Raw genomic sequence first — 27,553 nt, forward strand, 5'->3', positions numbered from 1 at the left:
GGAGTTCGAGTTCGAATTCGAGATCGAGTGCTGGGAAATGTGTGCGGTTTTTGTGAGGCTGGGAAATTATCTGTGCATCGGGAAATTATTGATGCCATTGTATAACGCATTTCCCCATTGCAAGATCATTGTTAAAAATAATTAAACTCGGTTCTTAATATACAACAACAAGTGTTTGGTCAAATAAATGCAGGTCATCAACTTTTATATACCCTATAAAATCATAAATTCATCAAAACAACAATTCGATTTGAATCGATTCGAAATTCAATTTCAGATGGTATTAAAAAATGTTAAAAGACAAAACTTCAGTTAATTTTTTGTACATATCTGTCATACGCAAAGCGTATTTCGTTTTCGGCAACTATAAAAATGAAACCTGTGGATTTATTGATCTATAAGTGCCTCAGTGGGAGTATCAAATATTTAAAACAAGTTTATTTGCGTTTGGCACACAAGCGAGAGAACCCATTTTATTAGCTCTAACGCTCTAACTATCTCCCTCTATTTTAACAGTTATATAACTTTGTGCAATTTTTATCATACCCTTATTACCCATTTTATGTTTGGCATATAAAAAAGGCAATATAAGCTCCGGTGAGGGAAGCTTAGTGCTGGTGTGTTTTTTTTTTAACTACACGAATTCGCACGATCTTTTAATAGTGTTGAAAGATACGCGGCGATAGCTTACACGCACACGCACACACACACACGCAGGCACTTTCTTGTGCGGCGAATTGGAGACAGCACAATGGAAGCTGTGAACATTTATGGCAAATTCAGGTTAGTGTGATTTTTGTGCACTATAAAATGGGTCGTTGTTGTTGCTGCCGCTGCACAAGTGGCTGTCATAATGCTAACAAGTGTATGTGTGTGTGCGCGTCGTGCAAAGTGTTCAAACAATACGTGTGTGTGTGTGTGTGTGTGTGAGTGCATATTGCAAAACATCAATATAGCACTCAGCAACAGCAACAGCAAAAACAACACACACAATGGCTACATCTGCGCTGGGCGATAACACGCAGCAAGAAAATCAAATAACAACAACTACAACTACAGCAAGCAAGCCAGCAAATACAATTGCTATGCGCGCTACTTCCGCATGCAAGTTTAAACAACTAAAAGTCATCGGCGTCAGCGGCAAAACGAAAAAAAAACAACAACAACAACAGCAGCAGCAGCAAAAGAAAAAAAAATTGCGACTGCGACTCATTCTCAGTGCAGTTAGCGTGTGCGTGTATGTGTGTGTGTGTGACTGTGACTCAAAGATCGTTGAGTAGCATAAAAAGAAGAAGCAAAGCGCTGAGACAGCAGCCAAGCCCCAACAGCAATGACAACAACAACAATAAATGCGCATTTTAAATTGAGTGAGCCTTAAGCCCTTCAGGCTCAGATCATATTTATTAAAGAGCAGAGCAAAAGAGAGCAAGCGTCACAATTGCTTCACTTTTCATTATATTACTGTTGTTGTTGCTGTTGCTGCTGTCGTTTGCATTGGCATTTGCTTCCTCTTTCTTTCGTTGGGTTGCTAGCCTTTGCCTTTACGCCGCCTCCTTCTACCTGCTGCGCTCAACACTTTTTATACCTGTTTCTGCTCTAGCAACCCAATACACATAAACAATTGTCTCTGTGTGTGTTTGGGTTTGTGTGTCTCCCCAATTGCCATGCTGCTGACCCGAAAGATCGTCGTCGTCGCTGCCGCTCTCTTTTGCTTTTGCTTCCGTACACTTAGTGCTTTTGCTCTTACGTTAAGGCGTCGCGCGTCTCTTACGTGTGCCACACACTCACCCGTTACGTCGCGTCGCTTTTGTGGAGCAATGCGGAAGTGAATTTAATTTATTGTATTTACGCTGGCTTTTTCTGCCCCACAGACAGAAGCAAACAGTCGGACGTATAAACAGTGAGAACCAGGAAAGTTAATGGCTCTACACAGCTAGAAATCCATAAAATTGCTGTTTCAGTTGGAGAGATGTCTGTTTTGTGCTTGTGTGTGTGAGTGTGTGTGCATGTGTCGACATATTTCTACGTTTTGTTTCGTTTTTCGCTAATTGGAGAGCCGAACATGTTAAATAAATAACACGCACACGCACACACATACACATATATATATTTATATACATATGCATACATACATACTTGTATACGCGCACACATAATCAAATTTATCGACGAAAATCTTAGCTCTCCACAAAGGAAGCAGCGAGGGAGGGGGAGAGGGGGGTGTATAGCAAGATCAGGTGCGCTGTCGCCGCCACCCAAACAGATTGAGCTTTTTTTTTTATGTTATGAGTGTGTGTGTGTGTTTGCAGCTATACCAGAAGCAGGAACTGTTCGCTTATTCGTTTCAGCAGCAGCAGCAGCGACGTCGACGTCGGCAGCGACAGCAGGCGCACAAATAAACAGAATTCTGCTGCAGCAGCAGCAGAGCGGGCCGCGCGATAAGATTTCGCTGACGTACGCTTCAGAAGAGACACAGTAAAAATGCGGCAACAGGCGGCGAGAACAACAACAACACCAACGACAACAACAACAAATAAGAACCGTAACATCAACCCAATTGGAGCTTAACGCTCCGCTTTTGTTTCACTTCCATAGAAAAAAGTGCATGCAACAAGAGACCCGTCGAACCCAAAGCAAACCCCCAAGAAAAATAGCCCGAAACGAGCCCGAAAACCCAATCGAGCGATTGCCTTCAATATGGATCAACATATTTATACAGTGGTAACTCACGAATGAAGAAAAAACAAACTATTTGAATTGAAAATTTTAACAAGAAATATTAACTGTGAAATAAGTAATGCATTTTGGTATTTATTAGAACTATTTTCCTAAAAAATGCTAAATATTACAATTACAGTAATTTTTGAAAGACGTTCTCGCGAGTGACTACTGTAAAGGTTGTACAAAACAGTTATAGCGTAAACTTTATGGGAACTAAGCACAGCATTTCTAGGTTAGGTACATTTAGTACAATCAGTGCATTTGCTTTAATCTCAATTGATTAATGTCTGAGTGTCATTTGAGAGGTGTGAAATCATGAGTTCCGTATGGAAAAATAAATAAAGACAAAGATGCGCTTTTTTCAATAGTTTAGAATAAGCTATTTCATGTTTATTTTTAGGCGACAGATTCTGCTTTTTTATTAAGTTAGTAAAACAAATCCACAGTCTAGAAATAGACTGTATCTAAAGAAGATAATGCGCTCTAGTGTTGTAAAGGGCTCAAACAAAGTTGCATTTATCTTGGCTAGAAGGAATTGAAATTTGTTGACCTCAACAAAATAAGAGAAACCTGAGAAATCGTTGTTAATTATTTGTGTACAGATTGTCGGAACATGACAGAAACAATAAAAACGCAGCGTATGTAGACAATTCAAAGAGATTACGTTAAAATTTATCATTTTTTTCGGGTGACAACTTTTGTATGGGCCATATCGGGACGGGGGGGAGCACAGAATTGTGTATCACATTAAGTGTGAGATGAAAGAAAACATATGGAAATGAGAGAAGGTCAGAAATACAAATAAAACGTGCTGGAGAAAAACAAAAAACAAGTGATTGTGTATAAAAGATGTACAGTGAAATCTCTTTTCCCGAAACAAACGAACATCGCATAGAAGAAAATGGAAAATGATTGTAAAATGACGACAAGAAATCTGGAAAAAACATGTAAGTCTTCAAACATCAGAATTCATAAATCAATTTCTGTTTTTCCTATTTTATATCATATTTCTTGATATATCTTTTTTCCTTGCTTACCTGTTTGCTTTTGCTCCACTGTGCCGTGACGTAGTTCGCTGCTGTTGTTGTTGTTATTGTAATGCCTGTTGTCTGTTTGCCGTTCTCTTAAGCTTAAAGCTCTCAGCGACAGCGCGGAACGCGGAAGCGGATATGTTGTCCAGATGCAGAAAACGCGCGTTACACTTGTTGTTAATGTTAATGTGTTGTTGCTTCTGCTTGCAGTTCTTCTTCTTCTTCTTTGACGACGCTCGCCTTAACTACAACTGCTGCACTACTACGTAACGTTACGTTAGCCGAACGTCACGCGACGTAATGCATGCACTTTGCTGCTGCTGCTGCGACGACTGCCGATTTCCTGGTTCTGCTGAGACGCGTCGTCGTTCGCTGCTACTGCGACGCGACGTCAAGTGGCCATTGTGAAGTGACTTGGTAGCTGCGTTACGTTAATCCTGTGTTGACCGTTGCTTTTGTCGTTGCGCTGCGCTGCGTTGCGCTTGCTTTAAAAGTGTTTTGTGTATGTTTTCTTATTTGCCATTGCAAGCGAATGTCAGCGCCAAAAGGGAATGGCGCACAGAAATGAACAAAACACAAAAACAAATCGAGCGCAAGCTGGAGACGTTATAGAGGAAGAGCAGGCCGCAGCCACAAAGAGCACAAAGTACTTCCGTCTCTTCCTGCCTCACACACACACACGCACGCACACGCACACAAACACACAGTCGTTGCGCGTTGCACTTGTGCAGGTCCCTGCTGTTGTTGTTGTTGTTGGTCTTGTTTCTTTGCTTTGGCCCTTTTTCACCCACGTTTCACATGCGCTGCGTACAAGTAGAAAGCACACAACAATACAAAAAAACTGCTTCCTTTTTACTTTTGCTTGCACACTACTTGTTGTTGTTGTTTCTTTTTTGTTGCGCTCTGTTCGCCTAATTTTTGTTTATTTCGTTTTTGTATATTTTGATTTGAGAACAGCCACAAAAGGAAAACTTGGCATACACAGTTATTTATCTATTCTTTGCGTTGTTACTCGTTCTCGACGACGTCGGCGTCGGCGGCTTTTCTTCCACTTTTCGTTGGATTTTTGTTATGTTTTGATTTGTCAAGCGATAAATTCAACTTAATAATTATTATTGCTGTTGTTGTTGTTGCTGCACTTGTTTATTTTTATTTAATTTATACTTTTTTTGCTGCTGTTATTGAATTGAATTCAATTAATTTTTAGAATATTTTTGCACAATTACAATTCGGTATTATAATTATTGTACAACAAATTTTTTGTTTTTTTGTATTCTTGTTCCGCAGCAACACGTCCGCTCACCACGAAAGTTTCTTACGTTGTGACTCAAAACATGCGAGTAAGAAATAAACAAAGCAAACGACGAAAACTGAGACCGCGCGCGCACCAGAGAGCATGCGCATTTGAACGCATGGCGAGCGTGAGCGTGAGCGTGAGAATTTAAGAGAGCAGCATCGCCAAAGAGAAATGAAGAAATTTAAATTGATTTGATTTTGTTCTCAGTTTTCTTGTTCTTGTTTACAATATTTGTCTTCCGAATATTTGCACGTTGTTTATTTCCTTTAATATGCATGTATGTCTAGGTACAGATATTTTATACGAACATTGAGGTTATACTAATTAAAAAACAAAATATTTACGTCATATATTCAGCTGGTCAATATACAGGTGATCGTGCAATCAGAGCAATTAATATGCATAATTATAAGCTAATTGTTAATGCATTTCCATTCAGTGGGTTTCTGGCTGTGTGTTTAGTAATCCAATCAAGTCGAAAATGTTTTAATTATTTATATCCACATATACATACATATGTATATATTTGTTTATACTTGTGGGATTTTGGCGTGGGCGTCGATTGACTTGTTAATCATCTGCGATAAAAGCGAATACAATCGTTTATCGATTAGCTAATAGAAGGTGGGCTGCCCCTTGAAACCGGTCGACCCAAACTTCAATTAACCAACACTGTTCAGCTGCAAAGCGACATTTCCGTTAAACAAAAAAAAAAAAAGCAACTCTTATTTGCTTACATAAATTAGCAGGCCCAGACTTAAGAAGAGAGCCGGCGAGCAAGAGCGAGAGAGAGAGAGGGCGACAGGTTGCCATAAAAAGTAGCTAAAGATGCGCTCAGTTGCGTTGCGATGCATCCGCTTGACTTTTGCGCTGGGGATTTTTCTTTTTTCCTTACTTTGTTTTGTTTTTGTTTTTTTTTTTTCATTTTAAAAGTTCGTTAACCAGTTTCCCTAAACATCGTTGACATTTGAAGTCAAATGCCCATAAACGGCGGCGATCGCTCAGCCCCCCCCCCCCCCCCCCTCGCTCGTTCACCCTCTCTCTCTCTCTCTCTCTCGCACTGGCCCAAATTAGTAGATGTGTTTGTTGTTGTTGTTGTTGGTTCTGGTGCGTTGGCATAAGCAAAGAGCGAGACAGCTGAGCGCGCGCGCGCGACAGAGAGAGAGAGGCAGCAGGATTGTGGCCGCGGTTCAGAGTTCAAATAGTCGTCCAATTGAGCCAATCAACATATTTTCTGCGATCAGCAACAATTCTTGTTATATTTTTTTCGCCATTCGCAATGGGCGCGTAGGCGTGCCGGTTGCAGGTCGTAGGTGGCAGTTGACGCGGCATCAACTTACTTAATTTTGTTGTATGCGTGTGTGTGTGTGTGTGTGTGCGTATCGGTGTGTGCAACCTGCCGCCGTCAATCTGGCAAGTTTCGTCTGTGGCACGGCCCGTCGCAAGTTCGATGCCCAAGTGCAGATAATACATTTAAATAGAATGCCACATACAATGTCCAGAGTTCGCTCTTGCCACACATAGGACTCACACACACACACACACACACACACACACACACACACACACACACACACACACGCACATACATATAAGCAGCCCAGACACAAACCGTTTTGATGCGCACCCTGCGAATCCCCTGTCCTAAATATTGAGAGACACACGAAGAGGGAGAGAGAGAGAGAGAGAGAGAGAGCGCGCGAGGGAGATAGAAAGAGACGTCGGCTCTATAAATAGTATTGCTTGGGCCCGGCGATCTGTCCCGATGCGGAAGTCTTCCAGACGCTTCACTTTTTGGTCATTTGCCAATCGCACAAATTATTAGCACTAAAATGCGCACAGCAGGCGGGGGAGGTGTACCCCAACTATTTATATATACATATATCTATATATACGTATTGTGTGTGATATTCCCAGTATGTCTGGAGCGCCAGTCAATTGGAATGCCATCGAAAATGTACTCTATATTATTTTTATAATTAAGTATAGTATATTGTTTAAGCCTATTTAACTGTTTTTTAAGACTTGAGCCGAAGATTTGAACTCGATTTTCAATGTTCAGTTAAGTGAGATCTAAGTTAATATGAAAACATTACCAACAGTCAATCAGTCGGTCAATCAGGCAGTCAATCATCTAGTACATCAATCAATCAGTAAGTCAATCAGTCAGTCAGTAAATGAGTGTGAAACTCAATCAATTAATCGGTCAGTCAGTCAGTCGCTGGGTTAGTCTATTAGCCAATCAGTCAATGATTCAGTTCGTCAGTCAGCTAATTAATAAATTATTGAGTCAGTCACTTGGTCACTCAGTCAGTTCTTCAATCAGTCAATCAATCATTTCGTCAATCACTTGTTTGCTCAATCAATCAACCATTCAGTCAGTCAGTCAATCAGTTAGTCGCTCAGTCAGTCAGTCAGCTAATTATTTAATCATTGAGTCAGTCACTTGCTCCCTTTAACTGTCAATCAGTTAGTTCGTCAATCAATCATTTCGTCAATCACTTGTTTGCTCAATCAATCAACCATTCAGTCAGTCAGTCAGTCAGTTAGTCGCTCATCAGTCAGTCACTTGGTCACTTTAACTGTCAATCAGTCAATCAATCATTTATTCTTGATTGCTCAATGAATCAACCATTCAGTCAGTCGGAAAATGATTTAAAAATTATCAGTCAATTAATTAGTCACTCACTTATTTGCCCATTTAATCAATCAGTCCATTAGCTTTTTTCAGTCAATCAATCAACCTATTCTGTCTGCCAGTTAGTCAATCAATCTACTATAGAGTCAGTTACTTAGTCAGTTAGTCAATCAGTTGGCAATCAAAATGAATCAGTCAATCAATTAGTCAATCAGACCTGTGTGTTAACCAGTCAGTCAATCAGCTAGGCTCTCAATCAGTCAATCAGCTATCGGCTATCAATCTGTCAGTCAGGACAAGCTCTTGACATAGATATTTCAAATATGTCGATAAATCCCGTAGTAGATTTTTCTCATCCTTATTCGAAATTGATATTCAATGAAAATTGTTGCCTAATTATCTCAGCTTGTTACACTAACCCCGAGCGCGGGGGGGAGGGGCGGTAAACATCCTTGGCCCGCCTACACAGAAGCTGATATGAATTTCAAGCAGAAAACGATGCCAATGGAAGTGAAACAAAAGGTCCTTTCGTTACACGTAAAAGTAATTAAATTGAATATTGTTTTGGAAAGGATATTAAGTGCAGATCCTGGTTACCCTAATTGTTACACATTCCCTCTCCGGCAACAATGACTAATTGTACGATTTTTGCCGCCATAAAGGATCCTTTTGACAGTTGCCAGGACCGAGATCTGCTGGGTGTGTGCGTGTGTGTGCAGGATATGAGCGCACAATGTGCAGCCAGACGAGCCGAAAGGAAAGAAGAAACCGTGGGAAACGAGCCCAGGAACCAGAACCCCAGCGCCTGAAGGGCGCACTCAAGCAAGACACAAAGAACAAAAGCCCAAAAAAGAAAGGAAAAAACTGAAACGTGGAAAAACCGATCAAAAATCAAAGACCTGTGCAACGATCGCCCACAAATCGATCTACGACGCACTCAGCACTCCGCTCCGGTCGGGTCCGGGGATTATGGCAACGGGCAATGCGAGTTTCGTGTTCTAATTTAGCGCACCGAAGCAGAACGCCAAGCAACAAACACAGTTCCAACTTTAGGGGTTGCAAATGTGCCGAGGATCGGGCTCGATCACCACAAGTGCCTGGCCCCGAGCAGGTTGCTAGCCGCAGCACACATTGTTAACTCCGGTGAAAGGTTTCAGATTTCATGCAACGAGTGCATTGTGCAACTGAGACCGAGGCGAGACGAGGCGAGGCGAGGCGGGGCGAGGCGATCGAAGTGCCAGATCGCTGCGGCGATCCTCGAGGCCAGGATAAGCAGAGTGTGCGTCCCCAGTCGCTGCTTTGGCTTCTCTTGCAACGTGTGGAATGTGAAATTTTATCAATTAAATATCGACTGACACACACACACACACACACACACGCACACACACACACGCGGAGTCTAGATGTTTATTGTAGATCAGCTTTGTATCTGTAGTTAAAGTCGTTGCCGCTCGAGGCTAAGGCGGAGTTGCAGCTAGATAACAGTGCTGCCCATTTTGCTGATAAAATCTGTCTAGCTCTAGCGGGAAAACGGCTATATACATTTGTTTAAAGAGAGAGCTCTAGCTCAAAAAGAGCTATTTATCCATTTTTGAAGCAAGCTTTGTTTGCTTCTTCTTCAAATTCACTTAAAAATTTTTCAAATATGTTTTGTGTTAATTAAAACGCATAATTTCTGATCGCTTTTTGTTGTTATATTCAAATATATGGAAATATAGAAATCAAGTTTCTATAGTTTAATATATATAAAAAAGTTTTTGCTTTTCTTTGAAATATAATGAAAATTTATATTTTTTTTATCTATTTAAATTCCAATACCATTTTTAATATACAATTGCCCATTGTACTGAAAATACTGCAAACTTTACGCATTTTCATATGCAAGATGTGGGCTAAATTTCTTTAAACCATTGCAAAAACAATGTAAATGGTTCGGTTCGGTTTAGTTTGGTTAATGGTTCAGCTATTATTCAAAAATAAATTGGAATTTCGAATTCAGTTCAAAACAGGCTCAAAGTTTAGATAAAAAAGGCCAAAGGCCAGCTGCATTTGACGGGAAACAAGTTGAGCTGGCAACAAGGCTAGAAACACACACGCACACACACTTGGAAAATGCTGGCCACATCCGCTCAGCAGAAGGCCGCAAGATCTCGATCTCGATCTGAAACTCATCTCGATCTTTGTCTCGGCCTATGCCATTGGCTGCATTTCTTGGAAAACGTTTAAAAGCAGAACAAGCAACAAGAAGCCGGGGCAGAGGCAGAGGCAGAGGAAGATGACGAGCCTGAAGATTGAAGCGTGGAAATGGGCACAAAACAACAGAGAGAGAGAGAGAGAGAGAGAGAGAGAGAGAGAGAGAGAGAGAGAGAGAGAGAGAGAGAGGGAGAGAGGGAGAGAGGGAGAGTGAGAGAGAGGGAGGGGCAGAGGCAGAGCACTTGAAAATGGAAAATGCTGTGTAATTAATTGCAGCATCAGTCGGCAGGTTGCCTGGGAATTCTCTAAAGGAAGTTATCCTGGAGCCAAAAAAAAAAAACAAACCGACTTGGAAGTGACAAAGGAAATGCCTTGAAACGCACATAAAACCCGACAACAATTCGAAGCGGTGTCCAGTTCTGTGAGAATTCACGCAAGCTGGAGAAAATAAAATAACACTCCTTAAAACCAATTAGATGCTCACACGCTTTATAGATAGACGATCTATGGAAGTATTATTAAGAAAAGAATGTTAAGTTAAAGTAAAAACAAATTGAATTCCTTGATTTGATTTTCAGACCCCAACTTATTGATTGTCTCTTAAGAGAAGAAAGACTGGAAATCTTCGTCACGCCCAAGATTTAATATCCTTGCTACAATTAACTGTTTTTTAAAGATATCTGCAGCAACAAAGCTCGCGACCTTTTATATTAAATCCCATGACCCCATTGACAGATATATTTTTGAAAACTTATCGCTAGTTTTTACCCTTCGAAAGCAGATGCTGCAGTATGAGAATCTTATTCTCTTCTTCTTAACCGACTTTGGAATTGATCACTTTTTGTGCTTTTCGTCTGATCGCAAGTGCCTGAAGAGCCTAAACTTGCAGCGTGAGCTCTACTCACACAGATTATGAGCTCGATTACCTAAAAACTCCCTGCCATATTAATGAGGAAGCATTGCGATCTCTCGCCTGAGACAGCAAATGCACTCAAACGGATCAGTTACCCGCCCGAGCTGAGCCGGGCCGGGTTGGGGCCCACCCGCACACTCCTGGCTTTTAACTTGCAAGCAAGTTTTGGCTATAAGAGTTATAAATTGATTGAGGCATATTGCCAACATATATCGCGCTGCTGATTATATAACTTCCTCAACAAACACTCCAGACGAACGCCGACTCGAGACCCAGTCCCAGACGTTAACTGAAAAGTGTTACAAACACGCTACCGTCTAACGTCTACCGTCTAATGAGGAGCCGGCCGAGACGGGTCTTCAGATACCCGAAACCCGAAACCCGAAAACCGAGACCGAAGCAACCGAAGCCAAGCGACATCGACACCAGCCCAAGCACCGACAACTCCACCGACAGCTCCAGCGGCAGCTCCAGCAGCGACACCCACTGCCTTACATTCATAATCTATTAAAAAAAAAACAATGCCGAGGAGCGACACAGCATCCGGAATTGTAATGCCAAAAACGAGGCGAAAAAAACAAACAAGCGTCTAGACACGACTAGGCAATACCCTGTGCGCAGTTTTGGAAGCGGTTTGCGAAATGTGTTCTCAAAAAAACTCCTTGTTAATTGATTGCTCGTAAAGAAATTATTCTCAAGTGTGCCCATGCCAAAAATCAAAGGAATACTATCTTCTTTTTTAATTTGGAGTGAAGCTATGTCGTAGTCGAACGTAGTTATATATCAAGTCAAAAAACCTTTTTTTAGGAAATACAAGAAATTATTAAATGAAGAATAGCTCGTTCTCACATCAAATACACGCCAAATTTGGTGTTCCTAGCTCTAATAGTTTCCGAGATATACTCAAATATCTGTGGCTAGATATCGATAATTATCGATTATATAGTGCGAATAGCAAAGACTTCATATACACGATAATGTATAAGCTTGATAAGTAAGAGCCTGTATGCCAGTTGTTGTTGTTGTTTTTTTTACCAATAACCTAGAGATTTTGCTTTAAAAAGCGCCACTTAAAATCGATATTTATCGGTTTACGCGAAATGTTAGACAGATTCTCAAAAAATAGCTTCAAACATAATCTGTGCGAGAACCTAGAAGCCACACTGCTTATTTCTAGCCAACTTCATCTGCGAGATATGCCTCTAAATTATAGCTGCTGATCGATAATTATCGATAAACTACAAAAATTGATGTTATCGACAAGATTAGATATATTCCTGCTGTGTATACAAGTATATCTCTAGCTCTTATATGTCTACTTTGAGATTGAGGCAGGGCCAGTTGGATCGACTCGACCGTAGATGCTGTTCACACATTTACAGGGTATAAAGGCAAGAAAGCAAGAAAGAAGAGCTGAAGAATTCAGGTTTACAATGCGGTAATGCACACACACCAAGCGCAGTGAGCGGGCAGCTTTGGTAAGTGGTTGCCAACCTGTCGACGCTCGAAGCTGGACCCAACAGTGGGTCGAACGGTGGCCATAAATGGGTGGGCAGCACAAGAAGACGATGGAGGAGATGGGGGAGATGGAGGAGATGTTGCGGCTACTGTGCCAGTGTTCCACATTTCGCATACGGAAATCTGGCGATTGGCGAACGTTTGTGGCATGCCAGGTCTTAGGCCGAGGCTGAGCTTTAGCATGACGACAGGTGGGGGTCCGGTTAAGTTTCTCACCAATCGACTGACCTGCCTCTCCCGCTCTCGCTGTCTCTTTGTCTCCAGCTCGGCCGGTCTGTTTCCTGCTTTTGCTTCGCATCTTTGTGCGGTTCTCGCACAACTTTCACCTTTCACGTAATCTTTGGCCAAGCTACAGTCACAGCCGCGGCCGCAGCCTCCTCCAGGCCAGATCTAGCGACTCGGTCTGAGAGATTCGTTTATTGTTTTGCCATCTGCCATGCCGGAGAGTATGGCTCTACCCAGCTCTGTTTATGGCCTAACATCTAGCGGTACATTGGCCGCAGCCTATTCCAACGGTTGTGATTGAAGCTGGCCAAATGATTGCCGCAAATTACATACCCATATATCCACTTAGCCGGCAAACGAACAGCTTGAACTTGCGATTTTCCTCATAAATTCCTTAAAGTCGCACCAAACTTAATCCTAAGATAGAGATAGAGAAAATCATAGTGGGTATTGTAGAGAGATTAGCCCTAATTAGAAGTTCCTTCGATAGACAGGCTTTGTATACTAAGAGAGAGAGAGAGAGAGAGAGAGAGAGAGAGAGAGAGAGAGAGAGACAGAGAAAGAGAGAGAGACAGAGGGAGAGACAGACAGAGAGAGAGAGATAGAGAGAGAGATAGAGAGAGAGAGAGAGAGAGAGAGAGAGAGAGAGAGAGAGAGGGAGAGACAGAGAGAGAGAGAGAGAGAGAGACAGAGAGAGAGAGAGAGACAGAGAGAGAGACAGAAACAGAGAGAGAAAGAGTGTAAGACAAAGAGGGAGAGAGAAAATGTATGTGTGAGAGTGTAAGAGAGAACAAGAGAGGAAAGAGAGAACAAAAGAGAGAGAGAGAGTGAGAGAGAGAATGTAAGAGAGCGAGAGGGAGAGAGTATATGAGAGAGAGAGAGAATGTAAGAGAGAGAGGGAGAGAGAGAGAGTGTGTATAAGAGAGAGAGAGAGAGAGAGTGTGTGTGTATAAGAGAGAGAGAGAGAGAGACTGTATAAGACAGAGAGAGTGAAAGTTGAAGAGAGGCAGAGAGAATAAGGGAGAGAGAGAGTGTATAAAAGAGAGAGCGAGTAAGAGAGAGGGAGGAGAGAGAGAGTAAAAGAGAGAGAGTGTGTGTAAAAGAGAGAGAGGAAAGAAAGTAAAAGGAGAGTTGTAAAATAGAGAGAGATCATTTGAGAGTGCAAGAATGTGTGAAAGAGAGAGAATGAAATATTGTATAGGAAAGAATCGGAGAAAGAAATATTGAGAGAGAGGGAATGAAATATGAATTTGGAAAGAGAAATATAAGAGGTAGAGAGAGGGGAGGACCGAAGGAAATTATAAGAGAGAGAGCGCGAAATATAGTAAAATATAGAGTGGGAGAGAAAGCGAGGGGAAGAAAGAGAGTAACGAGAGAGAGAGAAAAAAGCAGGGCGGCAGGGATAATAAGGAGAGTTAAAAGAGAAGCGAAACATAGTAGAAAAGTAAGAGAGTGTGAGAGACACTGAAAGAGAAAATTAGAGAGAGAGTGAGAAAATGAAGAAGAGACAGAGACAGACAGACAAATTAAAAGAGAGACTTAAAAGGCAAGAGCGGAGTTTTAGATAGAGAGAGAGAGAGAGAACGAGGCAAAAATGAAAGAGAGTGTGGCGAAAAAAGAATCAAGAGAGAAAATGATAGAGTGAAAAAGTTGAAGACAGATAGCGAGAGGGTTTGAAAAATGGACGAGAGATTACTCTCTTATTAAGTGATTAGATAAGAAGAAGTAGTTGAGTAAGACTAATAAGTAAGAGAGCTTAAAAGAGGAGGGACAGAGCGATAAAAATAAGTAGACTGTACGAGAGAGATAAAATACGTTGGCGAGAGAAAGAGCAAAAGACGCAAAAAAAGTAAGAAAGACAACATCGGTTAGAAGAATGGTAAAGAAAAATGAACTTTGGAGAGAGAGAGAGAGCGAGCGAGAGAGAGAGAGAAAGTAGAGGGAAGGCAGAGCGAGTAAGACATTGGAAGAGAGAGTGAGTAAGAGTAAGAGCCACAACTATAACTGACAAACATTAGCTCGTTCATGCATGCAGAATTATTAATTTAAAAATAACGTACGCCCTCCTCTGCGCTTCTCAAAAATGCATGTAGGGTCTGCAAATTTGCTTGTAATTTCAGTGCATTTTTTTTCTGTGATGTGTTTAACAGTGGCTGCAAACTAACAGTGTAATGTGAATTAATGTTGATATGGTGACTTAACAGCCGCCCTCCTCTGCGCTTCTCAAAAGTTCAAGTAGGGTCTGCCTATTTGGATGTTATTTTAGTGTATTTTTTTCTGTGAAGTGTTTGACAGTGGATGAAAATTGATAATTTGGTGTTAAGTGTTGAAGAAACCTTTTAAACTCAACGACCGCCGTCCTCTGCAATTCTCATAAATTCAGGTAGGCCCTGCACATTTTAACTTAATATCAGTCTGTTTTTCTATAATGTGATTAACAGCAAATTTTTAACAATTTTTAATGATTTTTTAAACTACATAATTTGAATATTATTATAAAAAACTGATAGAAATTCTTCCCTTTTCTTCATAAACACCACAAACTAACATATGTCTCTCTGTAGGAAGATATCATTCAACTAGGTTAACGTAACCAAAGCTCTAATGAAAATTAAATGATTTCAATAGAGCTTTAATCGCCTTTTAGCTTGGCTAACACATAAATATGCGCCCCACCGGGCGTCCGCCCATCAATTCCCAAGCCTTGCCTTTGCGGAAATGTAACCAGCATCGCATCGGGAATTGGCCCAGTCCATTGATATCGAAAACTTTGCTCATATCGCAGCTGCAGAAAATGGTTTTTGCTCGAAAGATGCGGAAATAGAGTATGGCATGGATATGGGGCGGTGGGTCGGCTGAAAATTAACTTTGCATGGAATTTAATTTACGTCCACGACGATGATTTCCTGCCAAAGCAGCCGGAGCCGGAGCTGGAGCCGGAGCCGGAGCTGGAGCCGGAGCTGAAGCTGCTTCCGTCATTTCCTTGATGCAAAGGTTTTGTGTACCGAATGCCTTCGAGCCGTTTGGCACTGGCTGGCATCGAACGCCGGCAGCCAAGATAGAGCCCACCTCGCCCACGATACGCTTCCTGCAGGATGTAAAGACGTCACAGTCAGAGAGCGGCACAGTTAAACATGGCACAGCCAGCAGCCAGCAGCCTCCTGCGTTGTGTACATTTCAACGTCGGAGCTTCAACGTCGGTTGTTTACCCACTTTAATCAGCCCACACGGCGCTGCGGCGTCCGAGCGCATGTTTGTGCTGGGCAAATGCCAGGCAGCAGGAGTCACAGTCACAAGCGTCCTGCCTGCCAGCCTGCTGCTTCCTTGCAAATGCTGCAGCTTCCGTTTCCGGGATATAATGTTCATATTTTCGAGGACATTTACAGGAAATAAAGTACGTCGCCCTCGCCTCGTCGACAACGTTTTGTTTGTGCGCGCCGTCTATGGGGTATATCACATGGCTCACGACTTAACCCATAACAACCCCCCCCCTCTCTCTCTCTCAAAAGAGAAAAGAAGGAAAAGCCACCCAATGCCCAACACTTCCTCTTTGGGCGCAGAGCAGTCACAAGTTTGTGCCGTGTGCACATTTATGCCAGCCCAGTCGCAGCCCGACTGTCAGTCAGCAATAGTTACCTCACGCCCCCCAACGCCCACGCCCCCTTGCCTATACTCGCAGCTTTTCCGTGCTTCCGCAGTGGCAGCAACAGCAGCAGCAGCAGGATGCCCGACTGCAGAGTACGTTTTGAATTTTGTCGCACTTCCTGTTACGGTCGCAGTGGGTGGGAGAGGGGTTGGTGGGCGGCTGTGCCCAGAGCTGTGCTCTTGTGCTCGGCTCACTGAACTAGTTCAGGTTTCCGCCGCAGCCGAATTGTGCCTTAATAAATTGTGACATTAATTTTAGGATACAATTAATAAGCCAAACTCAAGTTCACATTTGAACTGAACAATTGCCTGGAGTTATGCACTTTGAATTATTTATTTGTATTCCAGATAAGCACAGACTTTCGCATCAACTCAAACCGAATTAAAACAGCAGCAAAACAGGCAATGGAAGGCTGCTGGAACTCACGAACTAGCGAAGCGTCTTAGATGAACAATTGGAATGAACAAATGGAATGAACAGAATGAACAGCCGAAATGTTAAATGTAGATCACAGTCAGTTCCGCGCCTAGTTCAAACGAACCAGCTGTGAACGATTTGGTGCAATAAATGAACTAAATGAACGATATTGTCGAATGTAGATCACAGTCAGTTCCGCGCCTAGTTCAAACGAACCAGCAGTGAACGATTTGGTGCAACTCTGGCGTGCGAACTTGTGGGGCGGGCCGCGCCATTTTATGTGTGCCGGTGTCCTGGCCCCAGCGCGAGCCGCGTGCTCTTCCGCTTTTGCTCTGTCATCAGCAACGTAATTTCCGCCCTGCCTGGCCCGGCTGTGCTTTGTGTCTGCGCGTGGGTGGGCCAAAAAAAAAAAAAGAAAGTAAAAGAAAAGAAAAGAAAAGAAAAAGCAAAATGCGAAACAAAAAAGGATTAAGGGCTGGAGAAAACCGTGTAACCGAGACAAAAACTGCAGCGATTGACCTCCAGCCGGAGTTCATAAACATCAAGTGGCCGGCATATCAAATGGCCAATGGTTCGGGCAACAAGTGATCCGCTCCCAGTTGTGGGACAGGTATCAAAAACAACAACAACAGCAACAACAACAACTTGGCAGTTCATCAAATTCTCATGTGACCAAAGCCCAAAAGGTTCATTTCGTTCGTTTCATACGAAATTTGATATGCGGGTCACATATTAATGACTTCTTTCATTTTACATAACACTCGATTCGATGAACTGGCGACAGAACCCACCCGCCCGTCTCCTGCCACCTGGCTCCAACTCCGACTGCAACTGCAAGCAGAGCTGTTGCACCCAGCACTTGTTGGATTCTAGGGCTTGGCCGTTGCCGCCTCGGAAATTCCCATTCCACCCGATCGTGGCGACCCTTTTTGACAGTACCCAGTAACCAGGCGCGTGATGGAACGCCGGACAATGGAAGTGCCACCGAGGAGTGTGCGTGCGTGTGTGTGTGTTTGTGTGTGCCCCGCCTGGTTTGTGGCAACAGGTAGCGAGTGCATTTGTATGCAGCATGGCGGATGCGCCGGCCGAAGCGTTTATTTCTTCATTTGACGCAAATGATGTTCGACACAAGCCTGGAATGCACTAAACCGCTAACTAAGCACAATCCGAAGCCCGAATCCACCAATCCCCCAATCCCAAAACCCAAGCCCAAACCCGAAGCCGAAGCCGAGAGCTGATGTCGAAACTGAAACCGAAGCTAAGCCAGAACCAGAGTTTTCTGACCGCAGCACGCAAAGGGAAAGGCAGCTGACGGCAACAATAACAACATATGGACAAATACACTGTAAGAAAAAGTATTGATGAAACTTATTGAAAAGTATTTTGAGCGCAAAAACAAATTTAGAGAGCACATAATGCGTCCTCCTTAAATAACAAACTATTATAAAAATAATTGTTTAAAATGTTAAAAATCGAACTGAAGACAGACTCGAACTTTTTAAACAATTAGTTTTACTAAAAGTTTCGAATATTATAATTATAGTAATTAGTCAAATATCATTTTGGATCAAACCAAAGAAGATTTTATATATTATAATCGTTGCCTGTCATTTTCTTTCTTACAGAGTTTTCGGAACTTCCTCCTCCTCGACGACATCAAATCTCAAACCCTGCAGCTGAGCTCAATTAAGTTATATATGAATATTTATATTATAATAAATTTCAAGGTTCTGTTCTTTTTAGAAAAATTGTATTGAATTTCCGGATAAAAAACTTTATATTTTATAGAAATTTATTTTCGAAAAAATGCTTACAAAGAAATTTCTCGCGGTGCATGATTCTTGTTATTTGAAACCCGGATTTAAACAGAACATGAAAAAGAAAGAAGAACGAGCCACAAATTACTTTTACCGATCACAAACACACAACGACAATAAGAACATGAAGACGCGGAGAATGACGACGACGACGACGATGATGACAAGTCCAAGTGAAGTGGACACCAGCTGAATGCAAATGCATAAATTAAGCGACAAGCAAACAAATTTCCTATGTACAAATGCACTTGTCCAAAGGTTGGGCACAATGCCCGATCCTCAATATGCCATGCCCACGGATCCATACGCGGCCCAAACAAATTGTGCATGCAAAACCGAATTCTCGTCAAGATGGGCACTATTATTATGGTATTATTTTGTTTCTTGAAAGGCCGCCAAGCCGGATGAACTTATTGTTTACGACAATTTTGTTGATGTTATGCGGAATTCCGAAAGTAACATGGGCCAAGGCGTTGACAGCCTACAAAGTAATTTGTTAAGGGATTTTTGTTGCGACTGAGGATTTGAACCTTTAACCTGATTTTCACTGGTTCAAACTTCAAATCTTATCTTATCTTATGAAAAAATCATCTAATTTTCGCATATTTTTAATAATATAAAAGCAATTCAAAATTATTCAAACTCTTTACCTAATTTGTCACAGGTTCAAATCTCAAGTCTTATTTTAAATACTTCAATTGAACACTTTAAATAATTCATTTGAACATTTTACAAATTTATATTTTTTTTCGGCTTTTTTAACATATTTTAAAATGGAATAAATTTGTTTACCTTTAAAATAACATTCAATTGAAATGATCAAAAATTGTCAACAAATATCCGAAGTTTCTAGTTTAAGCGAGAATATTTGTTGATCAAGAATTGGGTTTTCAAAACTCTGGTGGTTCATGCTTGGCTTTAATTTTTCTTAAATTGGTTCCGAACTAGTTCATGGCGGGAAATTCAAACACTTTATTCACAATGAACCATTCATATTGTTGGCACTTTGCAGTCCTTACTTCCCACCTGTCAAAAGGAATTAACTACTTAAATAACAAATTGCATTGAATTTCAGTTATATAAAAGTGATAACTTTTAATGCTTTTTCGTTTGTTTATATTGCAAATAACTATAACAAAACAATAATTAATTGAACAGATTTCAGTAAAATCGAAGCTTGTCAGTGGAAAAAAACTATTGTAGTGCATCCGTGTGTTGGCACCGTCAAAGAGTAGTAAACTATGCGACTACACTATGCTACATGTAAAATATATGTTTCTATATAAGCAATGTGCACTTAATTCATTTGTCTAGCAAAATTGTAACACTAAAATAATTCACAATCACTGCTTAACTAGTTTATGTAGAAATTGGAAGCTTATCAAAAATCGTACAAATTAAACGTATAACTTATGTACACAAAGTGCTGGGCCCTAGCAGCTGGTTCATCGTATACTGCCCAGTGCCGGATCAGAGCAGCAGCAGCAGTCGATCGTACAGTGTGGATGCTGGCTGCAGCTTGGCCAAATCTCAGAGGCCCGTATGGCTCGTCTGCAGCTGCTCAATGGAGATGGACAGCTGTTCGAGGCGCTGCATCAGCTGCAGCATGTTCTCCTGCGCGCGACTCGTATTGAACTCGTTGCCATGCTCCAGTGAATCCTCCTCGGCGGCGGCCAGCTCAAAATGCAATTTAGCCAAACTTTCCTGCTGTTCGCGTATCTTGGTCATCTGGTCCATGGTGCAGCCAGAGCCTGCGTTGGAATTGATTTGAATTAAATGCCATTTAAATGTATATACAAAATGCATACCAAATGCCTTCAGTTTGCCGGAATGAAAGTCATCGAGTAGTCCGAGCAGCGCACGCTCCATATGCTTCACATCGGGCACTTCAGAGACAAAGGAATGATGTTTAATAGGACGATCGTCAAACTTGTCGCTGTGGACGCTCGCGTCTGCCATTGGGATTGGCATCTGCGGCGGCGGCGGCTTTGTATTTGTGTTGTTGTTTGATTTTGTGCTATCATTGTTGTTGTTGTTGTTGTTGTTGGGGATGGTGTTGTTGGTATCGGGGGCTAGCCACTCGCTGCTGACCAGCGTTATGCTGTTCAAGCTTTGCTCGCTGCTGTGCGTTGGCTCCAGCTGACGGTTGCCATCTGCATGTGCCATGACAGCAGCAAAATCATAAGAACCATGAAAATAAATTGAAAAAAAATAAAACAAAAACAAAAAATGTCACAAAATCAAATACAAATAAAAAGCTGCCTACGAAATTTAAATGGGAGCTCTTAAACAAACCTCTAAGCAGCTAAAAAATAAATTGTCTATGTATAACTATGATATATGTGATCCTTTTGCTGACCATATTAGTAAAGCATATTGTTTAGAAAACATAATTCGAGTTGTTCAATTGCTTTAAAAGTAGCCTAAGTTTTGAACAACTTTGCTGAATCATACTAAAGCTATGAAACTTAAAACATATTGAGTTATAAAACAATTAGGCTTGGATTTCCTTTTAGATTTCAATTGTTAAGCTATGAACATTACTACAAAAACTTTTATATATTTTGAATAACATCTTTTATGTAGACTTATCGAAACTTTTAGCTTCTATATCTGACTTCCTGTACATTTGATAGGACAATGATTTAATGCTCTTACAGCAAACACTTTAAATCGAGTACCACAAAATCTTTAAGTTATCGTGTCTTGCTCAACAAAGCACCAATAACCAGGTGCTCAATACCTGTATTTAAGGCCAAACATATTATAATTGGCGATTGGCTGCACAAGCCACACATGAATGCTCCTCTATGAGCTCTTACATATTCTAATTATATCTTCTCACTTAAAGTAGTTTTAAGCGAACGCAAAGCCAATAATAATGATGACAATATTTTCTAAAACTTGTAGCACACAAATCTAATTATAAAGCTGCAACTGGCGCCGCACAGCACAAAAGGCCAAGTGCCACGGACATGTTGCCTGCCGACCCAAAAGGGGAGCTGCCAGTTGACAGCTTAACTAGGTGTGTGCGTGTATGTGTGTGTGTGTGTGTGTGTGTGTGCGTGTGTGTGAAAGTGATATATATTGAACATATGGTGTGGAGTGCGTCATAGCCAGATTGGCTTATCAAGGCCGCCGCTAAACAGAATTAACACGGAACTGCGCTCCTCTAGGAACTCGTGCGTCCACAGCGACTGGAAGAAAACGAAAGCAAGTATTTGGCCAGTGTCCGGTTTACCTTTAAGCAATTTGCGTGGACGTGTTTTGAATTCGAAGCGCTCCTCGCCAGCCGCATTGCTGCTGGGGGCGTGCGGGCGTGGCCGGCGCTCGTTGACGTACTGCACCGTGGTTTTGGCGGAAGGCGGTTGCTGTTGACCCTGGCCCTTCTCTGATATGGTGCGCTCGATTGAGCAGGAGGCAGAGTTGCGGCTACGCGTTGTTTCGCCGCTGGAAATGCCTTTGATCTGAGTGATAAACAAATCTAAATTGAAATGGGGGTGGGCGGAAATTGTGTATTTTGGGCGTGTACTTTACATTAATCTTTGGCACGGCAACGGGCGTGGCAGGTGTTTGTGCTGATTTTGCTTCCTCCTCGGTCTCCACATCGTTTGGCACCAGTTTTTGGCGCTCCACAACCTCATCGTTTGGCTCCATTTGCAAATTACTTATGTTTTTAAAACTGTTTTCCCAGCACAAAAAGATTGTTGGCTTTGTGTGCGTTTGACCATTCACAATTTGCGTGCACAAGCAATCAGCTGTTAACAATTTAGAGTGACCACATGTTGAACAGACTTAACCAACACTGAACTCAGTTCGCACAGGGCGCTAGCTACAACTATTCAATTTGGCGCCAAATTCAAATAAATCAAGTTTAGTTTCAGTTAGTTTAATTGCACATATTTAATAAGCTATTAAAGCTATTTGCTATTATGCCTTCTTCTTGGCAAAACCCATTGTGTAGATCATATGTACAATGCTTACTAAGCCCACGCCGCACAGAGCTGCAGTAATGCCAAATAGAATCTTGTCGGGGGGTCCGCCCTTTAGGAACACGGGCAGATCATTGTGAGCCTGTTAAAATTGATTTCAATCAACTGTTTAAATATATAAATATAATTGCTTAACATGCCTGGAAAGTCTTCATTTTGCTAGCCAAACCCTCGGGTAACGCCATTATTTCGAATAGGTATTATGTAATGGCTGAAAATGCATTAATTGCAATAATTAAAGTGTGTTTAAACAAAGCAAAACTTATTTATGCAGTCACAATTATTAGTCTGGCTCGTGGTGAATTTCCACATTTTACCAGTAAATTTTAAACTGCAATTAAAAGAACTTACCCGAAGACACAACTTCTTGAATGCTGCAACAATTTCTGATGTTGCGAACTGTTAAAAATAGAAATAATTCACAGTTGGCGTGCAACTGCAACTGCCAGCAGCCAGTGTTGCCAGCTGGCAGCGTTTTTCAGTTCAGAAAAAGCGAAATCAAATGCCACACAACAATCAGAGAAAATGGCTCGCAACCGTCGCAATTCAAATTAGGCGGCATGTGAACGACCGAGGGACGTTGTGAACGTCCGTTTTTCGATTTGTACGGTTCCGTTCGCGCTATTTTGGCTTTTTGTGAATTTTTCAACAGGCGCCCAGCGAAAGCAGACAGCGAATAACGTTTTCTGTCCACAACGTTTCGATGCGCCGCAGCGCGACGTGTGTGCGAGCGCGCAAGCTTGCTGCGTCGCAAAAGCTAAGCACAGATGTTGTCTCGCTCGCACGCACGCAACCGAAAGCATTGCGTTGGCCGCAAAAGCACTCCGAAGCAGTTTGCCGTCATTTTGGGTCCGGCCGCTAGCTAGCTAGTCGACGATTTTGGGCGCCTGGTGGGGATTACAATAATTCTACACCGAATGAGTTGTGCAATTTTTTCGTTGTCGTGCGTGCAAACTAAATTTGTAGACACAACGAAGTCGGCAGCAGAATTCAACGAGAGCGTTGAAACCCGGCCGTAAAACAAATTGCACGCGTGTTTTCGAATTTGGTGATTTTTTTTTTTTGACAAAATTCAAAATGAAACGTCATTTCTGATGTCGCATTGTGGCTTTTTGTTTCTTCTTTGTTTTGTGTTGCGCAACAAAGAAATATAATTTGTATGAAAGGCAAAAGCTGTTTAAGCTCTCGCCAAAATAAACGCTTACGCTGGCTCGAATGGCGGATCGCAGCCCGCCGCGCCGCCCCGCCTTGGCGCGCCCACAAGCTGTTCGAAAATCAACACACAGACATCAAATATCGCCCTGCTAAAGCCTTTGTCGATTTTTAGCTCCCAGTACAAGAACTTTCAAAATCTGTAGCTTCCAAACGAAATTAACTTGCCAAAGTTGCAAAAGCGACAATGACGCCGACGCCGACGCCGACTGCGGCAGCGACGGCGGCAGCGACTGAGCGCGCGGCTGCAGCGCAACTTTGGTTTTCCGAAACTTGAAAAAAGTTAAATCTGCCAAGTTCACCTCCGTCGCCGAGTGCTTTTATTGCCATGTGCGATTCTTCTTATGCACGCTCTTCCCCGCCTCCCCCTTCCTCCCCTACCGCCGCGCTGTGCGTTTCAAAAAAGTTCAAGCTAATATTTTAAGTTCCAAACTTAAACTTGTTTCCGCAAGCTGCTCGAGTTACAAGCAGGCGCACACACACACACACACGCATGCACATGCATACATATGTATGTATGTATGTATATGTAAGTAAAAGTTTTCTGGGTTCTATCGTGCTCAGAGCAGAGAACTTTATCCAAAAGCCCCGCATAGTTTGCATCTGAAAGAACTGGGAACCATTTTTTTCTTTTGAATATTATTTCAAGTCGAATTGACTTTATATAAATAAATAAACAATACTAATTTTTCAATAGATCTTTGAACATCTCTCAATGAATTTTATTACTAAAGAAATTAACCAAAAGAGCTTGAGATCTAGAATTAAAAATAAGATATAAATTGTTTTATTTATCTTCATAAATGATTGAGTTATTAGATATAAAATTCTAAGTTATTACATTTCATTTCTATGAGTCTTTCTTTATAATTGAAATATTTAAAAACTAAAAAATAAATATGATCTTTTTTTTTTGTGCCATGAAATCACTTTTATTCAATTTAAATTAATTGAAAAAAAAAAAAAATAATTTATATAGACTTAAAGGAAATTTAAAAAACATTTTTTTCTCATTTTTTTTTATTTATATATTTTCATCTTTTTTTTTTAATATATTTATTCATAACAAATTAAATTTAAAATTTCATAATATTGAGCTCAATTGCAGCAACAAATAACATTGTTAAATAAAAAGCACACACACACACACACGTCTCTGTGGTGTGAAAAGCACAGTTAATGCTTTTCTGTGCTTGTCGGATTTGAAAGTTTTTATCAGAAAAAAGCCAAAAACTGAATCCCTTATATGGGCGCAGCGTCAAACAAACCCGGCCTCATCAACACGAGCTTATTTACAGTGGCACAGGGGAAGGGGGGAGAGGGGGGGGGGCAGCCGCAAAAGTTCTGAGAAGCGAGCTTAAAAAGCGACGCTGCGAAGAATGCGGCAAATTGTTATTAAATTATATTATTATTAATACATATGTATATGAAAATATAGTATATAAATATATGTACATATATAGTTTGTTTACATATCGCAGCGTTCAAAATAATTAAAGCTTTGCCCGAAGCATGCGAAGACACTTTGGCAAATTATTATTTTAGCTTTTAAAAGTCTAAATTTCGATGCGCTTAAAGCTTAAGAAAGGCCGACGCAAAAAAAAAACTCAATTGGGTGTTCACAACTTATTATTATTGTCAGCACGTTTAAATAACTTAAGCTTATTAGTTTTGTTATAAATCCAATTGGCATAGTTGATGTTTCCAATTGGAGTCGTGGTATATTATACGCTCTGCAGCTGCTGCTTCCTTTTTGTTTGCGGCTCACTCGCCCGCAGTTCGACTGCGACAGCAACAACAAATGCGGCCTGTCGTCTACTCCTTTTCCTTTTCGCAAAACAAAATGGATTGCTCTTTAACTAAAACAGTTAACAGGGGCTCAGCAATGGCGGCAAACATATACAGCGCTGCCGCCCGACGAGAACACGGCAAACATATGGCTGGTCGTATATGGTTGTCCCGCTCGCACTGCTGGCACGCAGCTCGCCGCTTTTGGCATTCACAGTTGCTCAACGAAATCGCCCGAAGTGAATCAAATGCGCATCTTACGCCTGCTGCTCGCCGCTGTGCGCCTGCTGAAAAATTCACAAAACCGCTACGAATATAACGCATTCACACTATTCACTCACTCGCTCGCTCGTGTACTCGTAGCCGTACTCGTACTCGCACTCGTACTCGCACTCGCACTCGCACTCGCTTGTTGCCATACTCTGTCGAGTGCGGATACACTGTGAGTGGGTACACAAAAACGAAGGACCCTCTCATGTAAGCCATGATGGGATTTGCTTATGGGTTTTATTATGGGCTTGTTATGGGTTTGAATGAGTGCTTAAACGAAAAGCATATTATTTGGATACATTCAATGCTTATTTAAATGTTGTGCATACAATATTCATACATACATATGATTCATACGAGTATATGCACATGAGTGCAATCGATATTCCAATTCGACTTTTGAATACAAAGTTGTAACTAACTTACAGTGGGCATGATCTACTGCTGTATTATTTATGTTTTGCTTATTTTAAATATATTAAACGGGGCCAAGAACAGTTATACATGTTTAGTGTTCGTTTTTAACTCAACTCAAGCTTATTCATAAGTTTTTGCGCATTTAAGCTAACTGCAACTCCAGAGCCTCTCCGCTTCTGTCGCTAGTGTTGGACAACTCCCAAATGAATGGGTCCATTCGTTTTAGTCTAGTACAGTGAATACTTGACCAATTCACTTGAGTTTGTCGGCTGGCACAGCATTCAAAGGGGCCGCAAGTATGGTACGCTGTGCGATTTTGCTTTCGAATGGGGGATGTTGTAAAAAATGTTTGAACTGTTTTAAGTTTAAGTTTTAACGGTAACAGTGACGCAGAAATGAACAGCACGCTGCTGAGCAAAAAACGCCAACAGTCACTGTGAATGCGAGTGCCTTGTTGAGTGTATATGTTTGTATGCGGTTACCTTGACAATGAAATAAGCTTACACACACATACGCGCATACATGCCTACGCACACACACAGACAAACGGCGAATCAGAGAGGCCGTGTGCAAGTTCATTACCTCTTTAACATGCGCCGCCGAGGTGAATTAGACGTAGCTGTTCTCGCGCGTATTTTGAAGAGAGCGATAGAGTGGGCGAGTGGGAGAGTGAGAGAGGGTTGTGTGGTGGTATTTTGCGTTTGCTGTTGTGTGTGCGTTTCGGTTTTTTGGTTACCTCAAATGCTAATTAGTTGCCCTTGAAAGAGGGACAGAGAGAGGAAGAGGGCGAGAGAGCGAGAGAACCTACTGAAATGTTTGCTTAGCCGCCCGTTTTTTTCCCCTCCAAGTGTTCTGTTGTTGTTCTTCTTCTTTTGCAGTGATCGCAAGCTGTTTGGCATTTGCTGTTGCTGCTGTCAAATGTGTTTCAAAGTCAATGTCGTGTGTGCGAGAGGGAGAGGGCGAGAGAGCGAGCGCGAGCGCGAGCCAAACGAGCTGACCCAACCCCAATCAAACAGAATCACCTTGTTGCTTGTGTGCGTGCGATTTGCCTCAATCGCCCCCTGTCCGTGTGCCGAATGTTGTTATGTGTGTTGTGTGCTTTTTTATCATCTAAGTGGCTGCGGCCTGCTCTGCCTGCTGCCTGCTCTGCCTGCTGCTCCCGTCATCATTTAGAACAAAATGTATATGGGGCGGGCACAGCGCACACGGAGCTTATAGTATGTATCATCATCATTGGCGTCGTCGTCGTCGTTGGCGTCGGCGTCGCTGCTGGCAAACGGGGCAGCGTACGCCCTACAAATTTGCTGTTCGCCTATTCGAAAATTTCACTAAAAATTGTTTACTCTCTCGCTTGGCATGAAATGAAAGTGTCCTTTGGCCCCCAATGTACGCTGTGTTCAGCTCTCTTACCCCTGCTCAATGTTACAAACTTTTAACGACGACGCTGCCCCAGTATCT

The 27,553-nt window shown here is 41.8% G+C and overlaps 3 protein-coding genes and 1 long non-coding RNA gene across 7 annotated transcripts in view; 1 reads left to right on the forward strand and 3 right to left on the reverse strand.

Annotated features, from left to right (window-relative positions):
- Positions 1–4,619, reverse strand: part of LOC115759037 (ets DNA-binding protein pokkuri) — a 23,150-nt gene extending 18,531 nt beyond the window's left edge. The window contains exon 1 of the mRNA XM_030699859.1: positions 3,759–4,619. The gene's annotated coding sequence lies outside the window, so the exon portion shown is untranslated. The remainder of the gene's footprint in view (positions 1–3,758) is intronic.
- On the forward strand, positions 3,170–18,285 carry LOC115759038. Its single transcript, XR_004017484.1, has 4 exons — positions 3,170–3,668; positions 16,530–17,285; positions 17,384–17,944; positions 18,225–18,285. It is a non-coding gene; the product is annotated as an uncharacterized LOC115759038 (long non-coding RNA).
- Positions 18,286–19,507: 1,222 nt separating this feature from the next.
- On the reverse strand, positions 19,508–22,159 carry LOC115759031 (coiled-coil domain-containing protein 28A). Of its 4 annotated transcripts, none has more exons than XM_030699848.1 (4): positions 21,954–22,155; positions 21,658–21,883; positions 20,225–20,569; positions 19,509–20,167 (listed from the first exon to the last, which is right to left on the reverse strand). In XM_030699848.1, the coding sequence occupies exons 1-4, from the start codon at positions 22,071–22,073 to the stop codon at positions 19,947–19,949; spliced, it is 912 nt and encodes a 303-aa protein (XP_030555708.1). In that variant the 5' UTR covers positions 22,074–22,155; the 3' UTR covers positions 19,509–19,946. The 4 variants fall into 4 exon arrangements, with proteins under 4 accessions (XP_030555709.1, XP_030555707.1, XP_030555708.1 ...); XM_030699850.1 differs by having other exon boundaries at positions 19,510–20,167; positions 20,225–20,302; positions 21,954–22,154; XM_030699849.1 differs by having other exon boundaries at positions 19,508–20,302; positions 21,954–22,159.
- A 135-nt stretch (positions 22,160–22,294) lies between these two features.
- Positions 22,295–22,859, reverse strand: LOC115758794 (cytochrome c oxidase subunit 7A1, mitochondrial). Its single transcript, XM_030699567.1, has 3 exons — positions 22,760–22,859; positions 22,549–22,619; positions 22,295–22,490 (listed from the first exon to the last, which is right to left on the reverse strand). The coding sequence occupies exons 2-3, from the start codon at positions 22,591–22,593 to the stop codon at positions 22,347–22,349; spliced, it is 189 nt and encodes a 62-aa protein (XP_030555427.1). The 5' UTR covers positions 22,594–22,619; positions 22,760–22,859; the 3' UTR covers positions 22,295–22,346.
- Between the last annotated feature and the right edge of the window lie 4,694 nt (positions 22,860–27,553).

This window comes from Drosophila novamexicana, unplaced genomic scaffold (genome assembly GCF_003285875.2).
Source record: "Drosophila novamexicana strain 15010-1031.04,08,12 unplaced genomic scaffold, DnovRS2.1 tig00000193-arrow-pilon, whole genome shotgun sequence".
NCBI lineage: Eukaryota > Metazoa > Arthropoda > Insecta > Diptera > Drosophilidae > Drosophila > Drosophila novamexicana.

Bases quoted from the DNA above. Each gene is read 5' to 3' on its own strand.
- LOC115759031 (XM_030699847.1), bottom strand. From the start codon at position 22,073: ATGGAGCCAAACGATGAGGTTGTGGAGCGCCAAAAACTGGTGCCAAAC. The intron at 21,884-21,953 runs GTAAAGTACACG...TTTATCACTCAG, and splicing joins TTGCCGTGCCAAAGATTAAT to ATCAAAGGCATTTCCAGCGG. The intron at 20,570-21,657 runs GTAAACCGGACA...TGGCACATGCAG, and splicing joins TCCACGCAAATTGCTTAAAG to ATGGCAACCGTCAGCTGGAG.
- LOC115758794 (XM_030699567.1), bottom strand. From the start codon at position 22,593: ATGGCGTTACCCGAGGGTTTGGCTAGCAAAATGAAGACTTTCCAG. The intron at 22,491-22,548 runs GCATGTTAAGCA...CAATTTTAACAG, and splicing joins GCAAAATGAAGACTTTCCAG to GCTCACAATGATCTGCCCGT.